Consider the following 14,051-nt stretch of genomic DNA (forward strand, 5'->3'; position numbering starts at 1 on the left):
GCTCTGGGGACGAGAATGTTGACATCTATGAACTGTCAATCTCGTACCCAGAGTCTTCAGGCTTTTTGGTCAGCGGGGCAACGCCAGGAAGACTCTGGGGACATCGAAAAAATTCAATTTTTTTGATTGGCTGTTCCGTAACGGTTTCGATTGTTTTACTGCAGAAATCCTGCGGTAATAAAATTCGATGTCCCCAGAGTCTTCCCGGCGTTGCCCTGCTGACCAAAAAGCCTGAAGACTCTGGGTACGAGATTGATGAACTGTTGGCAGGTGCCCTAAGAATCACTCACGTGCTCAAATCATATTCAAAGGGGAGAAACAGCCCTCAGTTTGTCAGACCTGCCTGTCCTACCAAGCTCTCTGGGGTTATTCGGAAGTTTCCCGGATTTTGACCGCAAATCCTCTTGTACATGGAACACTGAATCTCCTAAAATAACTAATATTTTTTGGTCATAACCATAAACGATAGCCTATAATGTTTACCATTATCAAAACATCTGCTAATTAATGATTTGTTCTCCCATTTTCACGCCTCTCTGGATGCTACATCTAAAGCAATTGAAGAGGTCAAGATCAGTATTTTGTCATTATACTGAAGTAATGGTTTGTTAGGATATTTCTTCTTCTCTTTTTTTCTTGTTTTTATCTTACAGGAAACCTTATAATTATCCAGTGAGAAATAGAAATATCTTGTACAACAGCACTGTATGGGGTAAAAAGGGGTTTGGGGTGGGGTGGGGGGACGTTATTGTCTCAAATAAAAGTCTCCAGGTTACTGATTTGCAGAGGCTGGCATGTCTGGTGAGTTTTCAATAAATGCCTTAAATGCTTTTTTTTTTTAATTGGTGTTTATTTGAGCAAATGTGACATTTCTCAGTAAAGAAAAACTAACTCAAACTAACTGAGTGCTCCTTCTGAAACATGAACTAAAGTACTAAAATACAGAGTAAAGAGTACTGCTACAAGTGTACAAGTACTTTTTAACAGCAAGTTATTGCAGCAAAAAGAATGTAAAACATATCATGCCAAACTGGAGGCATGCAAGAAACCAGTCACAGTAAGGTTGCATAGTGCTTTTCCTTACATTAGCAATGAGCACCTCAAAACTGCCAAAGACTCTGATAAACTTTACGGTAGAAACCTTATGAACAGTGTCACTCTGTTAATATGACCACCTTGTTATTTTTAACCACTTAAAGTTTATCTGTGCCCCTACAAATGGCTTATATCGCAGCCATTTCCTTATCTAAAGTTTTTTTTTTCCATTTATTCACTTAATAGTCAAATACAGTTAATTTATTGCTATTTATCGTGGTTTTAAACTCATTGTAAACACAATGAGCTGGGGCCCATTTCTCGAAAGTCAAGGTAACTTACCAGGCCCACTAAGTGTCTTTGGTGATAAATGTTTCATAAGAGAGGTCAACTTTTGTTAGCTTTGAATACTAAATTTTAAAATTTTTTTATTCTATGAAAACATTGGCAAAGTACCATGTCTGTAATCACTGTGTAATGGGCGGAAAAACATTTAAAATATAGTTATCGGACCCGGTAAGTTACTGGGACTTTTGAGAAACGGGCCACAGGCTTGTTAAAAATGTGTATTATTATTATACCATTGTTGTCAAGGGGGGGGGGGGGGGGGGAGAGTTGGGGAGTACTCAAGACAATCTTATACTGAGAGGCCCCACCCTTAGATCCAAACCCTTACCCTTTTTTATACCATTTTTGACAGAAAAGACAACCCTTTCATTTACCTTCCATAGAAAATGGTTAGCATTCCTATAGTGAAAACTGCATCTCCTTTCAGTTGGTCTGCTTGAGAATGCCCTTTTAAATACCTAAAGGACGGTTTTCCCTACTTTTTGTATACTTCAGCTTGTGAAATCCCTGTGACCCTCTTATATACCTCGATCCAACCTGAAAAAGGCACCCCTTTTAGGTGGAGCCTCCACCTGTATAATCCATTTAAGGGAGTACCCCCCCCCCCCCCAACACAGGGAGATTTTTAATTGTTTATTCATTGATTTAATCATCTATCTTGCACATCTTTTACTAATTGAGTTATGCCTACCAAATAGAACAATTTTTGTGCAGTTTTGACAAGTGCACAAACACAAATGTTTACTCAGCTTCAGCCCCTTCATCCAGCTGCAGGTTAGCATCATTATGCATCTGCACCAGCACATCTGCTATTTCTTGCCCATTTCCTGAAATAGGCACTAATTCATACTTTCCTTTGCAATCTTCACATCCGTCCAGAATCTCCCTCAGTTTGCGGATGAACAGTACCACCTAATACAAACAATAATAAGCATTAAAACAGTTTTTAACAAAAATGATAGCAATTGCTATCAATATTTGAATTTTACAACTTGATTTTTGCTACTCCTTCTTACTAAGAATCAACGCTATTCCATTCGGTCATTTAATATTGAAGACTTAGTTTTGCGGCTGCATAGTCTTGCTATTACCAAAAAAAAATACCTGCTCATCTCGCTCTTGGCGACTCAATCCACCCTCTTTGTGCTGAGACATGTCATACAAGGACATAAGGGGGGTAGCATATTCCAGAATAACGTGATATTCATCTTTCTCTCCATCTGGGCGTGGCATCTCTATCCGGTGCACGGTGTGCTTGTAAGACCTCTTGTGTATCCCACCCCTATTAATCTGATACTGCTCGAGGTTACCAGCATATTTCACTCTTGGGTCTGCCTCATTGATTGTAGGGTAGGTGAAGCAGGTTTTAGGTAACAAGATGAACAGCTTCCTCTTCTTAATCTTGTAACGGAATTCCTGTGAGGATTTTGCAATCTGCCCTTCCAGATTTGGAAGCACCAACTTCAAGTAGCCAAAATAGTAGCTCCAAGCGAGACCATCTGCCACGTTTTTGTTTTCTCTCTCGTTTATCTGCGACACTTCTACGATAGAAAGCTCGCGGAAACCAGCAAGAAACAACAGCTGAGGAGCCAAGAAGCAGTTCAGCGAAAACAAGAACGCGTAATCTGGACGACAGAAGGTATTGTAATTCTCGTACAATGTATATGACACGGCCAGAAGGGACGCGACAAAGACAACCAAAATACGACCGCCTTTTCTGAAAGTGAAAGTAGAAGTGAAAACCTTCTTCAAGCTTCCTTCATATCGAGTATCTCTGTGTTGAATCTCTTCGACGAACAGGCATATTCTCCGCACTAGCTCACCAAGAACTAAACTCAAGATAAGCAGAGCAGTCGCGAAGACCAGAAACTGGATTTTATCCTTGCTTCCGTCTTGTTCCGAAGCCTGTGCCACCGGCGCCGTGACATGTGCAGTGGAAGAAATCACGATCAAAAGCAATGCAGCGAAGAATGCATAACTCCCGCGAGGTTTGGAAAGTGGACCAAATCCATTATTTTGCTGCTGTGGATCCATGTTGACGAGAAAAACTTAAGCGAAGCTCGACGATCCTACGTACCAGAAATGATGGAGTAAAATGATTTGGAAGATGGGTGGTTGTGAATATTAAATTTCCTCTTGCTGATGCAGTCGTCAGGGGAATCCCCTAGTTCTTAACCTATGATTGGTCCGAAGCTATGTCGTTCGTTTACCGCGCTTCAAAAGATGCTTGAATAAGCAATTTTCACTTTCGAGATTAATTTCCCCGAATTTCGATTTTTGCTGAGCAAAGCGTGTCTCCATTACATCTGCTGACTGACCCACATTTCAAACGGAAAATGAGGCCCGAGCCTGTGGCGCTTTATTTGACTGGTGTCACACGAGACAACCACTCTAGGCTCCTCTAGGAAATGCGCCCGCAGTTTGTCGCCAAAGCTGTTTTCCACTGTGGTAACGCCATTCAACGCCATTTTGAAATCTGGCAGATGGAAACAACAAAAAATCAAGCGATTGTGCAGATAATAATAAGTGACGATGAGGACGACGAAAATATCAAGCCGTCAAATTCAATCCCGCCTAGTAACGATAAGTTGGAAAAGCAAAGTCTGCAAAAAAGAGTGATTTCAATTGTTATTCCTGATGAGGATCTCGATCAAGAGGTGACATGTGCAACGCTGGCAACCGAACGATTATCCAGCTCAACTGGAGATGTACCCAGTCCTTGGAAAAACTTAAAGATCAGCGAACAGAATGTCAAGAAATTAAAAGCCAAGATAAAGCTAAAAAGGTTGGACTTAGAAAGTTGTCGGAAGTTTAAAACCGGCATTCACGTGGAGAAAACGAAATATGGTACGCTTGGCAAGCCCACTGCATCTGCATGTGCATCTACTTCGTCCAATGACAGACATTTAAAGTTACAGGTGAGCAACAAATTATAAAGTTCTCAGTGTAATTAAACTTGTAAATGTTGGAAGACTTGTAACTAAATCGATCAAAATCGATTTTAAACTCGATAGTTGTCAACATTGGTTGATTTGTCATAACCCAGACGTAACTAGTCGATGACATCAATGACGTCAATGAAAGCAGTGAATAATCAATAGGTATTATAAAGGAAATAAGGGAGATGTAAAGAATCGACCATAAGAGGACACAGAAAAAATCTGAGCCCCAGATGGAATTCGAACCCACGACCCTCCATGTTCTAGATCGGATGCTCTAACCTCTGAGCTACTGATGACTCGTTGGCGAGCAAGGGTCATTTAGTGGGTTGGACTTGTGAACCTCCAACCAACCAACCAACCTATGCCACTGATATCAGTATTATAAAGGAAATAAAGGGCTCAGATTTTTTCTGTGTCCTCTTATGGTCGATTCTTTACATCTTTCTTTATTTCCTTTATAACAACTCGACCTTCTGAACATTTCCTGTTTGGTAATGTTACCGTCTGTCAAATCAATATGATGTATGCCGTTTCGTTTTTCTCATAGATGGCCTCTAGAGATGAGTTTTGCGTTCCTATGAATTCAGTTAGTTTCCCTCTTAAACCATGCATGTACAATTCCTCTTTGCCTATTATTATCATCGCAAACCATTCACGTAAAGATTTATAACAGGAGAGTCAGTTACATTATAAAGAAAAATGCCAGAAAATCGAAATAGATTTGCAGCATAATAATTTGTGTAATCAATGAGTAATTGATGGATAATTCATAGGTAATCAATGGCACCAATGAATAATCAATGTCATTGATGAGTAATTATTGATGGGCCACAAAATTTTTGTTCATTGATTACCCATTGATCATCCCCAATAATCAATGACTAATGAGTTGAGTATTCACTGATAATCTATCAGTTTCATCGCTTTATATCTTCAATGATAAGCTTATTTTTCAGGAGGTATTTATTTTGGGGGTTTTTCTCGGCAAGATTTCTGTGCATTCCCATACATGTACCTGAAGTATGTGCACATTTTGCAACTGAAATTCCAACTCTGATCTATAGCCTGGTCCAGTCAAAAATAAAGAGAAAGGTTGATTTAACTGATCAAAGTACTGTGGCCAAATGGTCAGCATTTTCAACTCTAGATTGAGTGGTCCATTTTTGAGTCCTAGCAGAGGTCACTAAATATATGTTATTGAACTAGTGTGAGGTCTGTATTGGGTCAAAAATATTGGTCAAGTTCTTTTAATGTTGCAAGTTTATGGACCTCGCCTTCGGCTCGGTCCATGAACTTGCAAATCGATGGGGGACAACAGAAAGCCAGGGCAAATTTTTGTTCCCCATTTTTTAAATAAGATTCAGTCATGACCCTCACATGCTATGAGGGAAATTTGTTTTAACCAATCAGAATATCTACCCAGATCTGCAGTTGCCACTCGAAGAGTTTCATGGGGAGACCATTGCTAGTGTCACACAACATCGCCTGTTTATTTTGGCTTATTATTTTAGAAAGGAAATTTTCATACTGGCCTTTTATCCTTTTATTCCCCACCCTACCAATGTGGTCAGACATTTGTAAAAGCAAACAGCTAGCATAATTACATTAAATTACACAATTAGTGTTCAGGTTTTTATTTTTGTTGTTGTTTCTGCAACTGTATTTTTGTATTTTCAAAACCTACGGTGTTACAAAAATATCAGCAAGTACCAGCTACATCAGGCCAAACTAACATTAATTACAAAAAGGCGACACACACAACAAAAGACTTACAGACGAGAGAGGTGCTTCAAGAAAAAAAATACAACGGAAAAAAAAAACAAAAACAAAACTCCATAATTTATCATAAGCTAAGCAGTTTTCTACAACCGTTTTCTTTACACAGTTTGGTGGCAGCGGTGAAAAAAATATTTACATCGGGTAATTAAGGACAGTTGGGAAGCTACCTCAATGTACTAGGGAATGGGGAGTAAGCTTAGAAAGATGTGACCCTAAATTTTCTTTCTGGGATTTTAATTGTGTTCAGAGTCGTCCAGAGATTTTCCCCAATACTTTCCCAGTACAGGCTTGGCATATCATATCACATTAGCTCCAGTGGTATGTTGGGCCATTCATGTCACACGTCTGCCATTAAGGACCCCCAGGTTTTTAACCCTTTCATCAACAGCCATATTGGAACAAAAGTGCCCACAACATGGGCAACTTTTCATCACAGGTTTTCAGCAAAGAATAGCATAAATGGGTCATCAAGAAAATCAATAATAAATGGATTTCCAAGGGCACTTTCCAGACCGACCAGTCTGTATATCAAATGGGTCATTTTAAAGGAATGGTGCTGCAAAATCTTAAAGCTAGTTCTTAGCTAGTGCAACATGTGTCTAAAACCTTTTAATAACAGCCCAGATTATTTACAAATTAATCCAGGGTAGTTAATTTATAATACAGTCAAACCCCGTTATAACGGACACTGTTGGAACCAGAGAAAGTGTCCATATTACAGAGTGTCCTTATTAAGCAGGTTAATTTTAAGGAAAGTGTGTGGAGCAGGACCAAGAAAACTGTCCCAACTGTCCATAATAATGAGTGGCCGTATTAAAAACAGGTGTCCCTAAAGCGGGGTTTCACTCTATAAAAAAGGGAAGAAAGCAGATTAATCCCAACTATTACTGTTTCCTCAGGTGAAGGTGGAAAAAGATGATTCCAATCAACCTGAACCCTCTGTTCAGAAAAACGTCTTCGAATCAATGGAAAAAAAATTTTCCCCTGTGGAAAAAGGAACTACAGACATGAAAAATGTGCCACATAACACCAGTTATAAAAAAAGTCATTACTCAGAATCCACACCAGGCAACAAAAGGTTGAACAGCCCTCCTTCTTCTCCTTCACTGATACAGAGTAAGCTCACAGAAGAGAGCTTTTCTCCCAAGAAGAGGCCAAGTGCCTTGGTGTATGGATGCCCAAGGCAAGAGCAGCCGATACCTTATGGCACACCACTCTACTGTTCAGTTCCGCTAAGACAATCTCAGCATGGTGTGGCAAATCCAAGCAAGAATTTTACTGAGACCCAGTTGAATTCACTGCAAGCCCTGAAGGAAGAGAATTTTCATCTATCTGTCTTGAGAACTGTTTCTAGTTTCATGAGTCAACGTCGAAAACCACCACCGTCACTTGTCTTTTACCTGTTAAATGACATCCTTTTGTCAAAACAAACCGGCTGTGGTAAAGAATGCAGTAGGATTCTCAGGGAAATTCAGATATTACATCCTACGGTACCAGCCCAGATGATGGCACAGAAAATCACTTGGGAATTTATTTCAATGATAGTGAAGCTGTCCAAATGTGCTGTCAAGTTTCGGTCAGGAGATGGCAGTCTTGCAGATAATGCGACATTGGCTTTGTCTTTTCTTGTGTCTGTGATGGAGGATGAAGTTAAACTAAAAACTTTTAGCCATGTTAAGACCAGTGGTTATAGACTTCTGCATGTGATCAAGAAGGCAAGTCACATTCAAGAAGTGATTTCTTGGATCCAGACCTCCATGTTACAGCATGATTCAAAGCAACCCAGTCATGGCTGTGGGCATCATGTATGCCCAGTGAATTTGTTACAACGCATGCTGACATTGTCACTCACTGTAAGTGAACGACCAGAGGACTGTGCTTCTCGGATTGCTGATGAAATGATACTGGCCTACTGTATGATGCCATCCATGGAACTTAAAACGCTCTTCCTCCAGTCGACTCAGTCACATCTCTTAAGGGCAAAGTTGATTGAAGTGATTGTCAATAATTGCTGTTCACTGGATCACTTTGAGCTGGATAATGGAAGATCTGAGTTGGATAATGGAAGATCTAGAGTAGGGCTGAAGCATATCGTCTGTTCTGATTTCAAGAGATCTCCACCAGGATTGGATAATGGCACAGAACAATGTTCTTCTAACAGTGTTGATATTACTGCCAGTTGTGAGGAGTTCATTATGCTTCTTGCATATTGGTTGCAAAGTCTCATTTTTTGTCGCAAGAGGTCCCTGCAGAAAAACACTTCTGATTCTCTGAGGATTTTGTCAATGGAGGATGAAGATGTGTTGAGGGAAATTGACCAAAGCGTGGGGAAACTGAGAACACGGTTAGAGGACTTGTGTAGCCCATCAAAACTTTCTCAAAGGAGCTACCAACTGTTAGACTTGATGTCATCATTTAAGAGCTTTGCTCCAGTAATTACTACACCTTACTCTTAGAATTGTGAATACGTTTGGAATTTCTGTATGTGTATGTCTAGTCAATAGAACATCTTTGATTATGATGCAGTTGTTATGTTACTGCTAATGTTGTTTTAGTCAATGATCAAAAGTTCAAGTAATAGAATGGCTTTTTGGTATGAAAAACAGCTGTTGAATGGCATTGTCAAAAACAAGGCAACAAACATTCTGTGCTTTGTTATGAAAGCCATTAACAGTATTTGTAGTTTTTGCAATAATTTTGTGCAGTGTAGGAAAATTAAGGTATGGTGGACGTCAATAATTATTTTGTCTTGTTTTGGTTAACTACTGTTCAAATTTGTACTTGCAGCTCAATCTTGTATCCAGAGCTCTCAGGCTTTTTGGTGAGTGGTTGGTTGCCATGGAAGACTCTAGAGAAATAACTTTTTTTTCATTGACTGTGCTGTCATGGTTCTGCATTGTTTTGCCACAGAAATTATGCAGTGAAAAAATTTTAGTATCCCAGATTCTCTCCTGGCAACCCGCCACTGGCTGCTGTGGGTACAAAACTGTTTGCAGCCCAAATACCTTGACAGCTGTAGTTAAATGCACGCACTGTTTTACTGTAATGTCGGCCACAGGGCAACATTAGTTTGTAGAGTTTTGTTAAGAGACAGCAATAGTTAATTACATACCACGGTGGCTGACAGAAAAGCAGGACACCAAAAACTACCTTGTGTGGCAACAGAATAGTGAGCTACATTGAAATGCTTAGCTTCCTTTGTTTTCTCGTCTTTATTGAAAATAATTTGAAAGAGAGTGCATTACATAACCATCATCATGTTTGCAACACTAGGGCATGTATCCTGATGTATTTTGGTCTTTTCTCTCAATCTTCCTGTTTCATGAGTTGAATATAATGCTGTTAAATTAATGCATAGATAACTGTTAACATTTTTTTATGGAGAACATACTAATAAATTATTGTACATATTATTTAGCTATTACAAAAAGATTTAAAATGTATTTGATATTTAATAAGAGAATTGCAGTTCCTGAAAGAAAAAGAAAGAAAAGATATATATGTTTTGTTCATGTAAATGTTTTCCATTAAACATATTGAAGGGTTCAGGCATAACCATTTTTTGTGTGTGGTCTTCAATTTCTTCCAGAAACGTTGCCACAAAGTTTTTTCTGCATCTTTCATCTTTGCACTTTGTTTGGGATAAAAATGGAAAACTTGCCCGTAATTGTGGGTTTCACTCCAAACAAAGCCCAAAAAGGTGAAAAAAAATCTCGGGGGAAAATTTCCTTTAGAAATGAATTGAATGCTACATGCAAGAAATATGGCAATTTATCGAGACAAAACAACAGAGAATGTGCTAAAATGCCACTATGTATTCACTATTACAGTCAATCCACGTCATGTGAGACTAGTATTTCCGAGAATGAAATGAACATCTGAGTTTCTCTTTGTAATGTCTGACATGTGAATGGAATGTTGAACATTCCTCTGGAAATCTTTCTGAAAAAGACGCATTAACTGAAAAAAAGATTCAAAATACTTGGGAAACAATTTTTATTCTTGAAATACTTAATGCTGTAATGTAAAGAAAAATTCATAGCTTTATAAACTAGGGAAATTTCTGCGGGAACTCGGAAGTCTCGTTGGAGATGTTCAAAGCTGACATGAAACTTCCAAAACTCCATTCAAATTTCAAAAATACCGGTCACGCATGAAGCGGATTGACTGTAAGTAAATATACACTGGAATTCGGATGAAACCCTCTGCTTGGAAATTCAATACCGGTATTTACATGACTCTCTAGTGTCAGCCCTTAGTTCTGTAGAAAAAGACTATTACTTCTCCTCCAGGATGGAATGCTAATCTGACACTTTAATTATACATTTTCGGATGCATAAACCAAAACATAGTACAAACTTTGCCATCTGAATATCATAACAGATACCTTGGAAAGCAATATTTGGCTCCAAGATTAACTTTTTATTATTTGAAAAAGGAAGTCAGAGGACGTAGAGGCTGAAACGACCCCTGCATTTCCATCCAATAAGACATGGAAGAAGATGGGACAAAAATGAAACAGAAAACTCGGGTGAAATGAAGAAGAATTATAGTGGTTACCTATCCCTGGCCCAGTTTACAACTAAGAAATGTTTTTCTCGCCCCAGCTGATCAAAGAGCAGATAGCTTTATCCAGTGGATAAATTGCTGCGCGTTAGGTAAAAAAAGTACTCCAAGCAATTCATTTTTTCCGCTGGAGAGTGATTTATCCATTCCTCAGTATAACAAACTTAGTTTATTATTCCACTATTATGTCACTTCACCAAATAAGGTCAAGAGAACGCACAAAATACAAGACCGTAATACACTGTAGTGTCCTGGTCTGACCGGTTTACAACACAGCAAATACGGGCAACAACGTTAACATTTCACTGGCTTTCATTGTTGTCAATCACATGCGCCATACACTGATGGACAGATATTGCAGGGTGTTTCAGTCTTACCAGAAAAGAGAAGCCAAAATTGCAAAATGTTTTTGTTGTGGAATGATTAATCTCTTATTTGATGGTTTTTCATATAATACACATGGACATTTTGCTCATTGCTTGTATTTTTCCTCACACCTTCAGGGCTCGGAAAAATACTATGCAACTCCCAAAATATCCGCGCATATTAAAATGTAAAACCATTGAATAAGATATATAACTATTTATAAAACTAAACGTAAGTAATCTGAACATGATTATCTAAAGTATTAAATACTTTTAATATGTTGATCATAAATAGAAGGTACAGGTCACAAGAAACAGCACTTAAATCAGATTTTATTCTCTCCTGTTGATCTTTTGTTTTATTTTTCTCTCCCTGAGTACATTCACTGTAAATCACAAAGAACTAAAGACCTCACAGATAATGTTACATGTAAAAACTATTTCAACTTACAATAAAATTAATGTTATTTTATTGAACAATGCTTTTAATAAAAAAAAAAAAACTGGTAATAAAATGAAGAATATGACAAGCTTTAAATGTTGCAACATAAACCACTGTGAGGAACACTGCAAATGAAGTTTCTATAAAACAATAATTTTATGATCACCTTCCGTAGCCTGTATACCAGATTTACAACTCTTTACATCCTTTGACTGATTTATAACGTCAATATTACAATCCTTGTCCTCAGGATTTGCCTATATTCACTCAACAAGCTTGACACTTGGGTGAACACTTCCATATTAAATAATTGAATAACTCTTGCTGATATTGCAAGTTTTGAAGTTTAGCCAATAAACTTTAGACAACAGGTGGAGTTTGAAAGAAAAGTATGAAAACAAGATTCAAATGATGCATTAAATAATTTTATAAGTTGAGACTTACAGATGTTTGTAAGGCAGGTACCAACTCTTGTAGTAGGAGCAGTACCTAGTTAATTTTATCCATACTGTAAGTTTGGAATTTTTCAGAAAAGGCACATTTACTTCATTTTTTGTATTTCTTACATCCATTATTTAACATGACACTCTCTTTCAATTTTACCACCAAGCTTAATTAGATTTCCAATAATTGATGAAAATGCAAAGATAAATCCTGTTGATATACAAAATGACCAGGAGTTATCTACAAGTCTCATCATTGTTTCACATCTATTGGGAGGCAAATGTCAACTGCCGGCACTTCAAGAGATAATATTTCAATACATTAACTAGTGCCTGGGGGATTGCTTTTATGAGAGTCACTGTTTAGATAAGAGTCCACAGCCTTCCATAGTGCAGTTATATTTCCAGCTCCAAATCCAGTGGCTCCACATCGCTGTATAACCTCAAGAAAGAATGTGTCTTTGTCGAACAGTGGTCTTGTAAACACTTGCATCAAGTACCTGTTAGAAGATGGAAAGGTTTCACATTTGTTCAATATGATAAAAAAAAATTATTACAAGCAAATGTTTCTACAAAGACAGTTATCCTCAGAGAGGTGACATGTTTATCTCAAGACTTCAATGACAGCAGACTTTCGCTATATATTGTATCCTCAAGGGAAACACAGTCTGTTAAAGAAAGCAAGTGTTTGAGGTAGCCAATACAGTCAACTCTTGCCTTGTGGACACCTCACTATTTCAGACACCCTGATAATACGGACAGCTGCTAAATCCCTGGTGAAGATAAAAAAATTACAGACGTTTGACTGAAATAAATTCCCGCTATAATGGACTCTCGCTATTAAAGACACTAACTCACAGTCCTGAGGGTGTCTGCAATAAAGGGAGTTTGCTGTAGTACTAGACTCGAGAAATGGTGGAAGTGAAGCAAGTTATTGTAGAGCAAATTTATCCCTACAACAAAGTTCTCATTATCATCAATATTATTTCATCTGCTTCTTACTCACTTTATGTCCTGTATGTGGGATTTGGCATTTTCTTTCAAGTTGAAGCTCTCCGCATCTAACAGGATTCCATGGTTTTGAAGGGACTCTACACATTCTCCTACATCTTGAATTTCCTGTAATTTGCCTTCCTAAAAATCACAAGCATAATTTTCATTGCAGGAGAAATAAATTTATTGTCTCTGATCATGATCATCAGGTAAAAAAATAGCAAAAAAAAAAACCCCAGTATTATTAATGATTTTTCATTAGTTATAAAAACTTTATCCATTAACACACAATAATATTGAACACTATAAACACCTTAATTACTTGGAAAGTAAAAGTCGAAAAAAAAAACAAAAAAGTAAAAATGAGTTATTTGGAGAAAGAAGGCAAGATGCGTCACTGTCCATCTGATTTAATACAATTCCTACTGTTTTCAAGAGCTCTTATTCAATCGATATCTATTAAAAAATTGACATTGAAACTTAAATAAAAGCGCACCAGCTTTCATTTGCAAGTTGTTAGTGAACTTTGCAAGAGAAACACAGTGGTAAACATACGATAAAGTTATACAAAAAAAATGAAATTAATAAATTACAAATAAAAAAACTCAGCTCCATTTGTCAAAGCATACCTCAGAATAATAAGCAGCAGGAGGATCAATAAACTTGACTCCGCTGTCCTTTAATGAAGCAACAGCTTCAGTGATATTTGAAGTATGAAGCCCTATATGCTGTATGCCAGGCCCTCCATGTTCTGTCAAGAATGTTTGCACTTGGTTGGGTCCTGAAACAAACAGGACATATAACTGATAATAATGAAGCGATGTGATGAAATGTATACTGATATGACCTGCCACGTTATGATTTAAAGTTGAAAATTAGCATGGATGGTCTCTAAAAGTTAACATTTCTTTAGATGATGAAGAAGAAGACACCCTTTATTAAACTAATCAGCAACAAATAAATCAATCAATCAATCAATCAATCAACTTTGTTTAGTGAGGGTGACACTAGACAGTCTGATATGACTGACAAACCTGTGACCCTGAGAGTCCAGATTGAATTGGAATTTGGAAATGTTGGTATTTTAGGAGAGGGGAAAACCAGAGTACCCGGAGAAAAACCTCTCTGAACAAGGACG

General features: G+C 37.8%; 3 protein-coding genes across 4 annotated transcripts in view; 1 reads left to right on the top strand and 2 right to left on the bottom strand.

The window, feature by feature from the left end:
* Positions 1-829: 829 nt before the first annotated feature.
* On the bottom strand, positions 830-3,417 carry LOC146464662 (stimulator of interferon genes protein 7-like). The gene is made up of 2 exons (XM_085129465.1): positions 2,488-3,417; positions 830-2,295 (listed from the first exon to the last, which is right to left on the bottom strand). Exons 1-2 carry the CDS (start codon positions 3,415-3,417, stop codon positions 2,125-2,127), a joined length of 1,101 nt encoding a protein of 366 aa, XP_084985591.1. The 3' UTR covers positions 830-2,124.
* Positions 3,418-3,774: 357 nt separating this feature from the next.
* On the top strand, positions 3,775-9,659 carry LOC146464663 (uncharacterized). Of its 2 annotated transcripts, XR_014868433.1 has the most exons (3): positions 3,775-4,301; positions 7,004-8,835; positions 8,931-9,659. XR_014868433.1 is itself a non-coding variant. In XM_085129436.1 (2 exons), exons 1-2 carry the CDS (start codon positions 3,792-3,794, stop codon positions 8,558-8,560), a joined length of 2,067 nt encoding a protein of 688 aa, XP_084985562.1. In that variant the 5' UTR covers positions 3,775-3,791; the 3' UTR covers positions 8,561-9,659. The 2 variants fall into 2 exon arrangements, 1 of the variants encoding a protein (XP_084985562.1); XM_085129436.1 differs by having other exon boundaries at positions 7,004-9,659.
* Positions 9,660-11,352: 1,693 nt separating this feature from the next.
* Positions 11,353-14,051, bottom strand: part of LOC146464664 (4-hydroxyphenylpyruvate dioxygenase-like protein) — a 4,615-nt gene continuing 1,916 nt past the window's right edge. The window contains exons 2-4 of the mRNA XM_085129451.1: positions 13,543-13,694; positions 12,927-13,054; positions 11,353-12,420 (exon numbers count right to left, since the gene is read on the bottom strand). Of these exons, the coding sequence (XP_084985577.1) occupies positions 12,243-12,420; positions 12,927-13,054; positions 13,543-13,694 (458 nt within the window). The 3' untranslated portion in view covers positions 11,353-12,242. The remainder of the gene's footprint in view (positions 12,421-12,926; positions 13,055-13,542; positions 13,695-14,051) is intronic.

Source organism: Pavona decussata, unplaced genomic scaffold, assembly GCF_977016875.1.
Source record: "Pavona decussata unplaced genomic scaffold, jaPavDecu1.1 SCAFFOLD_161, whole genome shotgun sequence".
Taxonomy (NCBI): Eukaryota; Metazoa; Cnidaria; class Anthozoa; order Scleractinia; family Agariciidae; genus Pavona; species Pavona decussata.

Excerpts from the sequence above, each read along its gene's own strand:
- LOC146464663 (XM_085129436.1), top strand. The coding sequence starts at position 3,792 with ATGCGCCCGCAGTTTGTCGCCAAAGCTGTTTTCCACTGTGGTAACGCC. Across the intron at positions 4,302-7,003 it reads ACAGACATTTAAAGTTACAG|GTGAAGGTGGAAAAAGATGA; the intron begins GTGAGCAACAAA and ends CTGTTTCCTCAG.
- LOC146464662 (XM_085129465.1), bottom strand. The coding sequence starts at position 3,417 with ATGGATCCACAGCAGCAAAATAATGGATTTGGTCCACTTTCCAAACCT. Across the intron at positions 2,296-2,487 it reads GCCAAGAGCGAGATGAGCAG|GTGGTACTGTTCATCCGCAA; the intron begins GTATTTTTTTTT and ends TGTTTGTATTAG.